General features: G+C 54.9%; 1 protein-coding gene across 2 annotated transcripts in view; it reads right to left on the bottom strand.

Annotated features, from left to right (window-relative positions):
- Window positions 1-13,543, bottom strand: part of MYOM2 (myomesin 2) — a 73,662-nt gene that overhangs the window by 45,109 nt on the left and 15,010 nt on the right. For both annotated transcript variants that reach the window (XM_040489802.1, XM_040489803.1), the window contains exons 7-10: window positions 8,744-8,832; window positions 8,617-8,667; window positions 6,170-6,334; window positions 1,886-2,047 (exon numbers count right to left, since the gene is read on the bottom strand). In XM_040489802.1, the coding sequence (XP_040345736.1) occupies window positions 1,886-2,047; window positions 6,170-6,334; window positions 8,617-8,667; window positions 8,744-8,832 (467 nt within the window). The remainder of the gene's footprint in view (window positions 1-1,885; window positions 2,048-6,169; window positions 6,335-8,616; window positions 8,668-8,743; window positions 8,833-13,543) is intronic.

The raw sequence follows: 13,543 nt of genomic DNA, 5'->3' as shown, positions 1-13,543 counted from the left end.
CTCTTTCATGGGCCACTCGTGACCACGGTGCACATTAAGTTTTATTTTCAGGTTTTAATTACAGGAGCACTGAGGCCAGCAGAGCTATTCAGAAAGTGGATACGCCAAACATTGAATTTCCTTATCTACAATCTGTATTTATTCCGTAACCATGACGGCCACACTCTCCTGTTCGAGGCATATTAAAAGCTAAGCATTTCGTGACATTGAGCCAAATATTTTCTCTCCCATTCAAAATCCTCAGAAAGTAATCAGAACAGTAAAACTCCCCCCTGCATGCATCATTTTCCTCCTGCTGGTGGTGTTGAATAAGCAAGGCGATTTCGGCTATGCTGTATTTATTGCATTTTTAGGGGGCGAGACATCTTGCCAGAAGGCGTACAGGAGAACAGGAGGGACACTTTAATGCCAACCTAATAAAAAGGGTAAAACTTCACGGAAGGGCCTAAAACCCCGGCCCTGCAGGTTTATGCCATCTTGTGGGAGTGGGGAGGGGGAGGGTATTTGTTTTACATTTATTCCTTTTTTTTTTTAAGTTATAACACTCCCTGATGACACAGCCCTTTCTTGCATTCTGACAGCTCCAGTTGGAAAACAGAGTATGCTGATGGGACCATCCCAGGCACATATAACCAGAGCTGGCGGTAGGCACAGAGGTGCCCGGAACACCGAGTGCAGGTCAGGCTGGGCAGCCCGTCCGAACGGAGGGGCTCAGGACAGCAGCACCGGGCAACTAGAGCGGAAGTGTTCCGGGATCTTCGGCGGGGCTCAGCTGGGCCCTGCGGAGGAGGGCCTCCAAGCTGGAGGCCACAGGGGTCTGGGAGTAGATACAGGGAAAAGGGCTCTGCCAGGTGAAGAGAAAAGCCCGGGGGCTGTTGAGTGTCCAAGGGAAGCCTCCAGCTGAGGGTCCAGGCACCTGACCCCCTGCCCCTCCAGCCTGGAGAAGTCCCCCAGGCCTCTGAGCCTCCACATTTGCATTTGGGAAACCGAGAGTAACAGCCCTTGCTTACAAAATGGGCCTAAGAATTGTAGGGTATATACACATACGTGTGGATGTGTGTGCGTGGACGTGCACATGCACACCTGTGTGCACACATACACAGCCACATACATACACTGCATACGTATGATATACATAATTTTATCCATTTCATGTGTCCGTGTGTCCGTTTTGTACAGGATAGATATACGACGTGTACGCATATGACACGTCCACGTATAAACGTGCGCATACACATACACACACCTCTGTGCCCACGTGTGATAGGGATTCATAGATCATGTACAGAACGTGTGACCCCGTGGCTGGTATGCCATGACTCTGTCCTCAATTCCATGAACTGGGAGTCAGGAAGCCCCCGGCGGGACCACGTCAGGAAGAAAGGGGACAGCGCGCAGACTGCCGGATGTCAAGCTCTTTGCAGGTGCCAATGCCACGCGGGCGTCCTACCCACACACTCGCTGGAGGCAGTGGTGACAACAGCAGCCCTCCCCTCCCGGCCTGTCCTCGTGAGTGCGCCCAGAGGCAATGAGGGGCGCCCCCCTGGAGCCCCCTACTCCGGGGCCCCCTCGGCTCTGCAACGCTCTCGAGAATTAGTAACGCAGGCGTATTCATGCTGGAAAGCCGTCTCATAGATTCTATCGATTTATCAACGGAGAGACAAAAACGGAGACTCTGATCTGTTCCCAAGTGTAGTCGGGGACTCGTTGTCAGGACAGGAGCTGACACGCAGGACAGGGAACGCTCGCGTCACGTCAGGAGGCTCCGAGGAGCAGAGTGAGTGACCCCACACACGCACCTGCTCCGGCCTAGCCCCTGTGAGGTCCCAGCCTCCCGCGCTCACGCCCTGACTGTGCCCCCCTCGCCCCTGGAGGCTCCACGTACCGCAGACAAACAGGAAGGCGCTGTGCTCGCTGATGCCCCCTCTGGACACAATCCTCAAGGTGTACAGACCCTCGTCGTCCTTGTTCAGGTGGCTGAACGACAGGGAGGCCTGGCCTTCGCCGAAGAACATCTTGGTCCACTTGGACTCCTTCACTAGCACATCTGAAAGAGCGTGCAACACGGGATCGCCTCAGGAACCGTCAAGGAGATCGGACGATCAAAGTGGACAACGTGTCCTGGCCGGGCGGCGGGACACAGAGGAAGGGAGCCTCAGCCTCACAACGACCCGAGGGCGTGTGACACGCCAGGAGCACACACGGCGGCCCGTCGGGAGGACGGGGGCATCCTCAGGACAGGACCGAGGCCCGCACTGGGGGTGCGCAGACACCCGGCGCGTCTCCGCGGGGACGGCGGGTCGACCTGGGCTCAGAGCTCCCGGCCGTGTGACTGCTGTCTGCCTGCCCCGCCCCACCCGCACCTAACCACGTGGTCTAACCACGTGGTCTAACCACGGCCACGGCCACGGCTTCCTCGCAGGTAACACTCTCCTGGGTGGAAAGCTGGCCTGGGAAAGACCCCGCCCATGCACCTGAGCAAAGAAAGTACAAGCACCGACAAACCATCCATCAGAGGCCGTGAAATGAAAAAGGCGGCTGCGGAAAAAGAACAGATGAAACCACAAGCGGCGAAGAACACCCACTCTGGAAATCAAGGAAACACCGAACGAGCGATCCTCGTCCGCCTCCTAATTTGGCTACATCCACACTTGGGAAGGGCAGAGAGACCCCGCCACCCGCCTCGCAGGGGAGGACAGCCACACGGGGTGAGTCTTAGGACAGGCACACCATTTGGGGCACAAGCACAAGTTCCAAGAACGTGTCCCAGGGGGTGACAATTTCATTCAAGAACTGTCCCCGGGCACCTGGCGGGCTCAGTCAGTTAAGCACCTGACTCTTGACCGGCTCAGGGCACGATCTCACGGCTCGTGGGTTCAAGCCCCACATCGGGCTCTGTGCTGGCAACACAGAGCCTGCTTAGGAGTCTCTCTCTCCTTCTCTCTCTGCCCCTCCCCTGCTCGCTCCCTCCCTCCCTCTCTCTCAAAATAAATAAGCTCTAAAAAAAAAAAAAAAAAAAAACCAGAATTGTTCCTAATGGGAAAAATAAAGACCAACTCAAGCCCAGAGACCGAGGACAAACACGGACCATTCTACAATGGGATACGGTGCCCAGAGCCAATGACATCAAACAACTAATGTCACGGAGACACGGTGTGGCCTTTTGTGAAATGAAGAAAAGGAGAATTGTAAGTGAATGTATCTTCCCTGTTTTAACATGTATGTACACATACAAGATATATTCTACAGCCAAGTGGTAAGAGTAATTTTGGGGATGGGGCACCCGGGTGGCTCAGTGGGTTGGGCGTCTGACTTCGGCTCAGGTCACGACCTCATGGTTCGTGAGTTCGAGCCCCGCGTCGGGCTCTGTGCCGACGGCTCAGAGCCTGGAGCCTGCTTCCGATTCTGTGTCTCCCTCTCTCTGCCCCTCCCCTGCTTCTGTGCGCGCTCTCTCTCTCCCTCTCTCAAAAATAAACATTAAAAAGAAAAAAATTTCTAAAGAAGAGTAATTTTAGGGTGAGAAAAATTACAATTTAGGGTTTTTTTTTTTGCAAAAAACAGACACGACATTTGTGGTTTTTTTTTATTTTTTTAAAAATTTTTTTTTTCAACGTTTATTTATTTTTGGGACAGAGAGAGACAGAGCATGAACGGGGGGAGGGGCAGAGAGAGAGGGAGACACAGAATCGGAAACAGGCTCCAGGCTCTGAGCCATCAGCCCAGAGCCCGACGCGGGGCTCGAACTCACGGACCGTGAGATCGTGACCTGGCTGAAGTCGGACGCTTAACCGACTGCGCCACCCAGGCGCCCCTAAACACGACATTTGTATAAGAAAAAAGTTACTTGTGTATTTTCCATTTTAAAAACAGGCTTGTCTCAGGCTTGACTGGCAGGCTCAGGAGTGCATTGCCCGATAAAGTACCCTGCTGCACACAGTAGGACTTTCCATTCCTGGAGCCCAAGAGGCGAAGCCCCACTCAGCAGCACTCTGTCCCGACAGCGTGGAGCCTGCTGGGATTCTCTCTCTCTCTCCCCTACTCTCTGCCCCTCTCCCCTTCACACTCTTTCTCAAATAAAAATAAAACATATTTTTAAAAAATTTTAAGTATCATAAAAATAGAAAGTTTAAAATATTTTATCACTTTTTCTCTCTTATCCAGAGGAACTAGCACAGTACCTGATACACAGGAAGTATAATATAAATATAAATATAATATAAAAATATAACGTGATTTAATACAAAATACGTTAAAATGTAACACTCCAGAAAGAAGTGAGTGAGATAGGATGATCAAGTCATTGGAGTGGAGGGGGAAGGCTCCCCAGTCTGCAAGCCAGTACCCTTGCGGGCACCCGGGTCTTGGACCTCCAGCCTCCAGAAGTGTGGGAGGTCCGTCCACTGTGTAAGCCGCCCGGCCGTGGTATTTCTGTCAGCGCAGCCGGGACGGACTAAGACACCAGGCTATTCCCGGCAGGATCCTGTCGTGGCTCGTGCTCCCAAGGACCTGTCTGTCCCCACAAAGTCCCTCACGCGCCATAGGGAATGCACAGCACGTACGCATGTGACTTGCTTGCAGTCACATGTGTTTAAGACCAGGGCCCATCAGCTGGAGTGGCATGTCTAGCCAGGAGCCAGTCCCCCGACCAGAGGCCCACCCCACCACGGGCTCCGTAAGCATCTCAGGACTTGCCAAATCGGCCTCAAGTGCAAATCACACCCAAGGGTGGGTCTCGGGTTTTAATAGGAGTAAACTTGGTTCTCCCTCCTCCTGTTAGATTAGAGTTCTAATCCATCTCAACTTGTGTCCCCAATTCCACGCGTCCCGTTTGCACGGTGCACCTGCCGTGCCTCACGGAGGATAGCATTCCTCGGGCTGACATCACCTTGGGGTTTACCAGCCACCTGGAGCCTCACAGCTCATTAATTTTAAAGGGTAAAAAAAAAACCCCAAAATCTCCTTGCATTTTAATGTCTACAAATAAGCCACTGATAAGTCTCTACCGGTTCCCTCTTGAGTACTAAAGCCCGTGAAGATCTTACCGTGACTGTGCACGCGGGGCGTCTGGCACAGCTAAGCCCCCTAATGCCACAAGGCCCCAGCTCGCCATGGGGACAGGCCAGGCACTGGCTCCGAGCACAAGTTCTCCGCACACAGGTCAAGGCCAGGAAAGTGCCGCGTCACCCGGATGCCAGGCGCTTCCCCGTCACTAGGAAACCCTCCAAGGCTGACATCACTATCCTCCGGGGACATAATGAAAACTTTCCTCAAACCTATGTCATTCTCCACAGAAGAAGTAAATTAGAATCTTGGGACTCAAGTTAGACCTCCTGTCTTAAATTAGAGCTACAGAGGGTAAATTAAATCCCGTCTGTCACCACAAAGAGTGTCCCCCTCCCTCCCTCGGCTCCGCTCAGACTGGACACGTGGTCCCTGCCGTGTATTTGGCGAAGCGTCACGTTCTGGGACATTTCTTACACTTCAAAAGGACACGGCTTTATGCTTCTATTTTCCTGCAGCTGTTTATAAATACCTTGTGGGCAGGCTGGCCTATGTCCTTGTCATCTTTTGCACAGTGTTAGGGCCCAAGAAGAGATAAGCAGGCCAGTCGCACTGGCTGCACAGAAAACCGGTTTCCGTTAGGAGCCCCAGGGCAGACACGATGAAGGAAAACCCTCTCGCACCGTCCCTGCACCGCGCAGGACAGCTGTGCACGCTGGGAAGGAGCGCGGCGTCTGCCCCAGTCCTGCTGCGCAGGAAGCACCTTGAACAAGCCCCTTGTCGCAGCGCCCACCCGTCGCAGGGAGCCACAACCCCATCCCCGTCTCGGGTCCGCGTGGAAGAAGGGTGTCACATTCAACACACAGTCCAACACACAATAAATGGCGGGGGTTGTTTTAGCCAAGGAGGAACATAAAGACACAGACACCTCGCTTCTTCTTAACCCCAGAAAGACCCTTCTTAGGCAGCTATAAAGATCTCCTGTGCCTCCTCTAAATTCGGGCACCCCCGTTAAGCTCTCACACGCCGGGGTGAAGGTCGGGGTCCGTGGCAGGCTCCCGGCTCTCCCCGGTCTCCCTGCTTGCCGTGCTGTCTGCAGCGACCACGGCGGGGACACGAACGCCCAGGGGTGTCCCCCGTCGGGGGGTTGTCCCCACATCACACTCACCATCTCGGTACCACTCGGCACGCGGCTGCACCCTCTTCAGCTCCGGCGTCACCAGCAGCGTGCACTTGAGAGTGACAGTCTCGCCTTCCCTCCTGAAGGTGACTCCAAATTTCTCCAGAAACTGGACGTCAAAGTGCATGTATGGGATCACGGACGAAGGGGGCACTGCGCAGAGAGAGCGGGACTGCGTTACGGCGGCAGGCGCAGCCATTCCCAGCCCAGCAGGTGCACAGCAGGCCATGACCGCAAAAGTCCCCCAATCCACCATCACACATCCCGTCCTCGAGAGAGGTGCGTGAAGGGATAGACTGGTGTCCCCCAAAGTCACGTGTCAAAGCCCTAAGCCCCAGAGAGAAGGTATGAGGAGGTGGGGTCTTGGGGAGGGGAGGAGTTCTAGATCAGGCCATGAGGGTGGGCTCCGTGATGGGACTAGCATCCTTATCAGGACAGGCAGACGCTCGGGCTCTCTCTCCTCCGTGTGCAGACTTCTGAGATCCGTGAGTAGACGCGTGAGGTTGAGGCCCCCAGCGTGTGGCCGTGTCCTGGCAGCTGAGCTCACTAACCCACTCCCAGAGAACCAGAAGACCCGTCCTGGAGAGGAGCGGACCCTCTGTGACAGAGGGGACAGAAACAGGCAGGACAGGAGGCAACCCGGAGACTGGACCACAGGTAAGAGTAAAGGGTCTGAATCCTGCATCGACCCCACATGGGGGGCTTTCTCGTCGTCAGAATGAACTGTGGCACATTCATCAACTGAATGCCATTTACGCTGCAGACAAAATGAATTAACCAGATCCAGAGGCACCGAGACTGAATCTCAAAAATACACTGTTTAGTGGAGGGGGCAGTATTTTAGAAAAAAAGTGCACAGTGAATTTTCGAAATAAAAACCACCTGTGACTTAGAAACACATGCCTGCAGGGAAGATGTTTTTAAGGAGCTGGGAGCTTCAAGGTGACGGTTTCTTCTTGGAGGAAGACGGGTGAGGGGAAGGAGGGAAGGACTGTGGAGACTCCTCAACTCCTGATAGTTTTGCTCCCTAAAAACACCCGAGGGTCACCGAAGTGTCCATTTGAAAATGCTTAGCTTTGTGTTCTGCCAATCGGACTCCAATTGTTTAAAAACAACTGAAAAAAGTGGCAACACATTCACATCTGCTGAACACGGGTGGTGACCGACTGCACAGCGTCTATTATGTCACGGCGTATCAGGATGTTACAGATACCGCAGAGGTTTTACTCAAGCAGACACGATTTTAACCAACAGAGGAACCCCGGGGGACGGGACCAGGGGACAGCCCCCAAGGTCCCTTCCGTCTCCACCGGTGCCTCAGGGCCATCCTCCCAGCGGGCTCCACATGGTCCCTGGAACCCAGGGGACACCGTCAGACGTCTCCCCAACACACACGTTCTCAGGCCTCCCTGCCTCTCCACCTGTTGGCTCTGAACTTGACCTGCTCGCTTGCTAATGGTCTTCAACAACCCCCAAGGGAAGGGCACGAGCCAATCCAATACCTGACCCAGAAATGGCCAAGGGCCGACCACACACAAGTGTCCAGCGGCTGCCAGAAAGCCTTTCCCCTCGGGCACCCGACCTGAAGTCAGGTCTTCACCGACACTTGACCTGTAACATCTCCACCTCCCGTCAGGGTAAAACGAAAGCTGCCGTGGAATCACACGATTATTCTTTCGGAAGGTCAGGTCAACCCCAAACCTCACTCCCATCCCGTGAAAAAGCCATGGTAAGTCACTGAGTCAGCCTGCCAAGTCCTGGTCCTGGAGACGCTCCGGACACGGCTCCCTTCTCCACCCTCACCCGACTCGGGCCACCCCAGCTTCCTGGCCTTCTGGCTCAACACCAGCCCTGGGACTCAGGAAGACACTCGACTTGCCTCATCAGGGGCCCACCTCAGGTCACCTTGGAAACAGGGGGCCCACCGGCGGCCCCCAGTCCCCAAGCCCCGCAGAGGAGCTGACAGCATCAGACACGTGTCCACAGTGCAGAGAGGGAGAACCTTCCCAACAGATAAGCGAAGAGCCGGGTCCGAAGTCACAGGGGCTACGGGCATCACACACAGCGGGAAGGGAGCGTCCACCATTTAAAGGCAGGGCCCCGAGCCAGCTTCTGAACGTCATCTGCCACACGCCGTCACCCTGCTCGACGGTGGCTGTTTGCTATAAATGGGCCCTGTGGCAACAGCACACATTCAGGTCAAAGATCTGGATTCCGCGTTGTCCCCAATCCAAAGGTGTGAGGCCCGTCAGTTTCACCAGCGTCTCAGAATTCCACCTAGCCACAGAGCTACGTGGGGACAGCCGGTCAGCATACTAGCAGTGCCAGCAAACACACGGCTTTAAGAAATGATTTGACCCTCAGAAAACGACTTTTTAACTCTGTGCTGTGTCGCCACGCGTTTTTCTGCACAAAAAGGAAAACAGTGGACTTACATCCGATAGGGAGTCCCACCGAACGGAACGGCTCCTCGTCTCCGTGGAACCCTGCAAGACAAGCCGCTGAAGGGCATGGGGGACGGGAGGCGCCAAGGCGTGCCCGCACCCCGCGAGGACAACTCACTTCTCACGACCACGGCAGCGTTGGTCGACACCTGTCCGTACCCGTTTGTGGCCACCGCGGAGTATGTTGCTGTGTCATCAAAGTTCGCCCTTGGAGGAGAGAAGGCAAGGTCACGCCCTGAATGTACTGTGGGACTGTTCTGCAGGGGCCGGTGACCCTAATCTGAGCGCAAGGTTCCTCGAAAGCCACGCGTGTGACCCAGATCCTTTGTCCGTGAGTGGTTTGTTTAAGAACAATGCCAGCTCTGTCTGTGGAACGAGCTGTTAATTATAGACACTGCAAGGTCTGAGCCCAGACCATGGCTTCCCTGTCCTCGAGGAAAACAGTGGTACAGATGCTTCTCGATCTCCTCGACTGCATTCTCAAGGGGAAGTCTATGTTCCCCTCTGGCTCAATTTCTCTTCCTCTATAGGATTCGTGGCTTTATTTTGCCAATGGGAAGGCCCCCCCGACCTCCACCACCGGGAAAATTAACTCCAGCTCACTCCACACCCGGGGTTCCCATGTGGACGGGAGAGTATTTCCCAAGCCCCAAAAGAACAGATATGAAGCACCCACTCGGGGGTGTTTTGAGGGTGTCGAACTGGACCCAGCCCAGGCAGCCACCCCCAGGGCCATAGGGATGATGGACACCCACCTCCAGAAAGAACCGTGACCCAGGAACCACCAGACCCCAGCTTCTCCAGGCTGGAGCCCCTCCGCACCCCCCCCCCCAAAACTGATCTGGAAAAAGTTGAAGCTTCCCAGCAGAATACAGGAAATGTCACAGAGACCACGGATATAGGCAGGAAACTGAGCCCCAACACGGGGCTCAAACTCACGAACCACAAGGTCATGACCCGCGCCGAAACTGAGAGTGGGATGCCTAACCAACTGAGCCACCCCGGCGCCCCAAGCCATTTCATTTTCATAAATGCATTCTGCAGACAGGAGGGTATCCTGCGTCTGGGATCAGCCCCACACCTGCCCCTGCAAGCAGCACCCCCACCGGCAACAGCACGGCACAGCCGAGGCCACACGGAGAGAAGCACGGAGGTCTGTGAGAACCGCTGGGTCAGGGTGTCCTGACCCTGCGCCACGTGCAGAGCGGGGAGACCAGCCGCCACAGGAACACGGGTCCTCAGGGAGCAGGTATGGGGAGGTCACTTAGCGCTGTCCAGTCGGGCACCGTGAATCTCTTTCCTGTCTCCTTGGCCTCCTGGACTTCGTACCGGTGGTCCTCAGGCTGTGCCCCGTGGTTTACAAACCAAATCTTCCCATTTTGTCTTCAATGTATATTTTAGCAGTTTTTCAAAGTACGGCAGGGGTGCCTGGGTGGCTCACACGGTTAAGTGTCCGACTTCAGCTCAGGTCACGATCTCACGGCTAGTGGGATCGAGCCCGAGTCGGGCTCTGTGCTGACAGCGTGGAGCCTGCTTGGGATTCTCTCTCCCTCTCTCTGCCCCTGCCCCACTCCATCACGCACAAGCGTGCTCCCTCTCTCTCTCTATCAAAATAAATAAAGTTTAAAAAGAAAGATCCTTTAAAAAGTGCAGCAACCACAGGCACTTGGCAAGCGGTGCTGGGATATTACGAGCTGGCAGACGGGTCACGTCAGATCCTCGCCTTCGCTCCACCTGCCTGACGAGTTCATCTGCTGACTTTGTAACGGATAGATAGCATCCGCCTTAAACTTCTCAAGTACGTCTACCGTGCACCTGCCCTTCACTCAGGTGACTCTGACAATCAAATAAAACAACGTATTTGAAAACATTTGTAGTTTGTAGGACCGTCGCTCGCTCGTACGTTATTCATTAAAACATATTAGCAGAGCTCCTGGACCCAAGTTCGAAGATGCTTCCCTGCTCGCTCCATGACTCGGGTTCTCTCCTCTGCCTTCACGTTCCAACAAAGCAAAACAGACTTCTAAGCGCTTTGAGAACTGCAATTAATTGCTCTTTCATTTCTCTGTGGGTGGGACAGGGGAAGGGAATGCGCCTTGTGACAGAGTCCCTGGAAACAACTCGGAGAAGGGAAGGAAGGGGCAGGGTGAGTCCTGCAGGGCAGGACCCAGCCAGGCAGCAACTTCTACAAGATTCTGAGCTCGTGTCTCAGCCGAGAATAAGAGACGGAGGGGAACTCCCTAACACATTAGCACTGACAGGATGTCAAGGGACCAATTATCACTTAGTACTTAGCGGTAGGGATGGGGCTGGAGAGGAGGAAGCCGGTACTTAGGAGCTGGAACCTTCCTCGGTGACACACAGACTGATTGTGTACGTGCTCGTGTGCCTTTATCCAGAACAGGGTCCACGGTGCTCGTCCGGGGTGCGAGGAAGTCCATACGCCCAAGTATTCAGACGCCCTGATTTACTGCAACCGTCCGGGGAGGGCGTCCCGCACAGGTGCTGGCTGTGGATAAGTCGACACTTGGTCTTACGTTTACTTTTATCTCGTTGCTTTCGCGTTTCCCCTTTGCAAACGTTTTATGTTGCATAAAAAACTCCGGGACATCGAGAGGCCGTAAGGAAGCGTCCCAGGGTGTATGGGGGTCCTGCTCACACACGCTGCCCCGTGCTGGTGCTGCGTGCGGGCTGCTGCGGGAAGGACGGTGTCTGGGGCACTGGGGCAGCGTGGAAGCGGAGGGTGGACGGGCCGGGCACGCAGATTTTGAGGAGACTGTACCCAACTCAAAATTCTGTCCAACCTTCCCACGGGCCAGCAGGACTGTGTTCTCTCTCTCCTCCCCCAGGCCGCACCGGGAGGTGGCATTGGGCAATCCCCTCCCCATCCTCTGCCACCCCCACCCCCCGGGGCAGAGCCTGCTTCCGGCCTGTCCTTCACGCTGTGAGAAACTGCAAGCGAGTGATCAAGAGGCAAACGGTTTTATTTTCTGTTGGGACAGGTTGCCAGAACAGAGGGGGTTTCCTTTGGTCCCCGTTTGTACAAACTTCCCGGGGGCACTTCTGCGTCTCAAAGTCTTGATCTGAACTGCCTCTTAAAGGACTCGTGATATTGTATCTAGTTTAAAGAGGACAGACGAATGTTTCAGTGGTCTGTGGCCTGCCCTGGCTACCCTGGCCCAATGTCCTTACGCGGGATTCACCATTTAACTCGAATCAGAGTTTGCATATGGAAGTCTAAAGGAAGTGCAAGAGGAGGTCAGCCGCGCTGAGCTCAGCAGGCATGGGGGGGGGGGGGCGGTGCTACAAAGAAAACAGGAGCCAGATCCCTCTAAACGCTCTCATTACACTATGAGAGCAGCATTAAAATTCCCTGAAGAAACAGGACGCGCATGATGAGTCCCCAGAGAAAATCTTACGAGCGTATAAAATAGCGTCGAATTCGAGCAGCACCAAAGGGTCAGAAGCTTCCCTTCCGGCACTTTAAGAATTCAGACGGCCGCCAAGGAGTATTCCTGGAGGTGAACGTCACTCCTGCGGCCACGAAGGAAGAGCTTGCAACCCCCCCTCCTCCCGCCCCTGCCCTCCCAACAGACGTGGCCAGCACATTCCCCACCACTCGGAGCGGCCACAGATCAAATGATGGCAGGTCAGCACTCTGGAATGAGCAGCTGAGCCCAGCGGCAGCTGCGGGGGCCCCCCCCCACCTCCACTCTGTGTCTGAAGAAGGTTCACACTGCCTCTGCCCAGAGGGTCCCGACCCAGGCCCATCTGGGTTCACGAACTGCGGACGACGGCATCCGGGGCCCTTCGAGGATTCATCAGTCTGTTTGGTCCAAAGCCTGTATAAATTTAAACGTTTTGGGGCCTCTGGGCGGCTCAGTCGGGGGAGCGTCCAACTCTTGATTTCGGCTCAGGTCATGATCTCACGGTTCGTGGGATCAAGCCCTGCGTGGGGTTCTGTGCTGACAGCACGGAGCCTGCTTGGGATTCTCTCCTCTCTCTGCCCTTTCTCTCTCTCTCTCTCTCTCTCTCTCTCTCTCTTTCAAAAAATAAATAAGCATTTTTTAAAAATTTAAAAGTTTCGGGGCGCCTGGGTGGCGCAGTCGGTTAGGCGTCCGACTTCAGCCAGGTCACGATCTCGTGGTCCGTGAGTTCGAGCCCCGCGTCAGGCTCTGGGCTGATGGCTCAGAGCCTGGAGCCTGTTTCCGATTCTGTGTCTCCCTCTCTCTCTGCCCCTCCCCCGTTCATGCTCTGTCTCTCTCTGTCCCAAAAATAAATAAAACGTTGAAAAAAAAAAAAATTTAAAAGTTTCATACTTGAGAGTGGAAAGTGGTTTTTCCTCTTAAAACTGTCCTTCCCACGCAGCTGGAGGGGAGCTGGCTGGATCGTCAGCCTGACCCTCGTAACCCTCACCGGCCACAACGCACCCCAGGCCAGAGAAGAGATGTCGCTGAGCACAAACGCACCCCCCAAATGAGGGTGGACATTCTCCTTCTACAGAGCGTGGCTCTCCGTCCACTAAAGTTTCATGAATCGTGGAAACCAAAGGAGAGAGAACTATTCTCTGAAAATTGCAGCAAGGGGCCAGGGCATTCCAATGCCCCAGGCAAGGAGACCCCGACCCTCTGTGCGTGCTTGCACCTAGACCCGCCCCCCTTCTGCCTGCTCATCTCAGCGGCCCCCCTTTCCACGAGCACCCCGCCTCCGATCTGTCACACTTCCTGTCGTTCTCTCTCCAGAACCCGTGTAGAGCCCACGCCCTTCTCGTCAGCCACGGCATGGCCACCAGCACTCAGCCCTGCCTTCTGTTCAGAGCCAGGCTTTAGACCCTTTCAAGACACGGGTCAGATCTTCCACCGCCCCCCTCAAAGTCCTTGCCACGGCCCACAGCGTCCGTGTGGCCCTCACGGTCCCG

The sequence above is a fragment of the Herpailurus yagouaroundi genome, unplaced genomic scaffold, assembly GCF_014898765.1.
Source record: "Herpailurus yagouaroundi ecotype Mexico unplaced genomic scaffold, PumYag 181, whole genome shotgun sequence".
NCBI classification, from domain to species: Eukaryota; Metazoa; Chordata; class Mammalia; order Carnivora; family Felidae; genus Herpailurus; species Herpailurus yagouaroundi.
The sequence above is the reverse complement of the archived record's forward strand: the minus strand, read 5'-3'. Positions and strand labels throughout refer to the sequence as shown.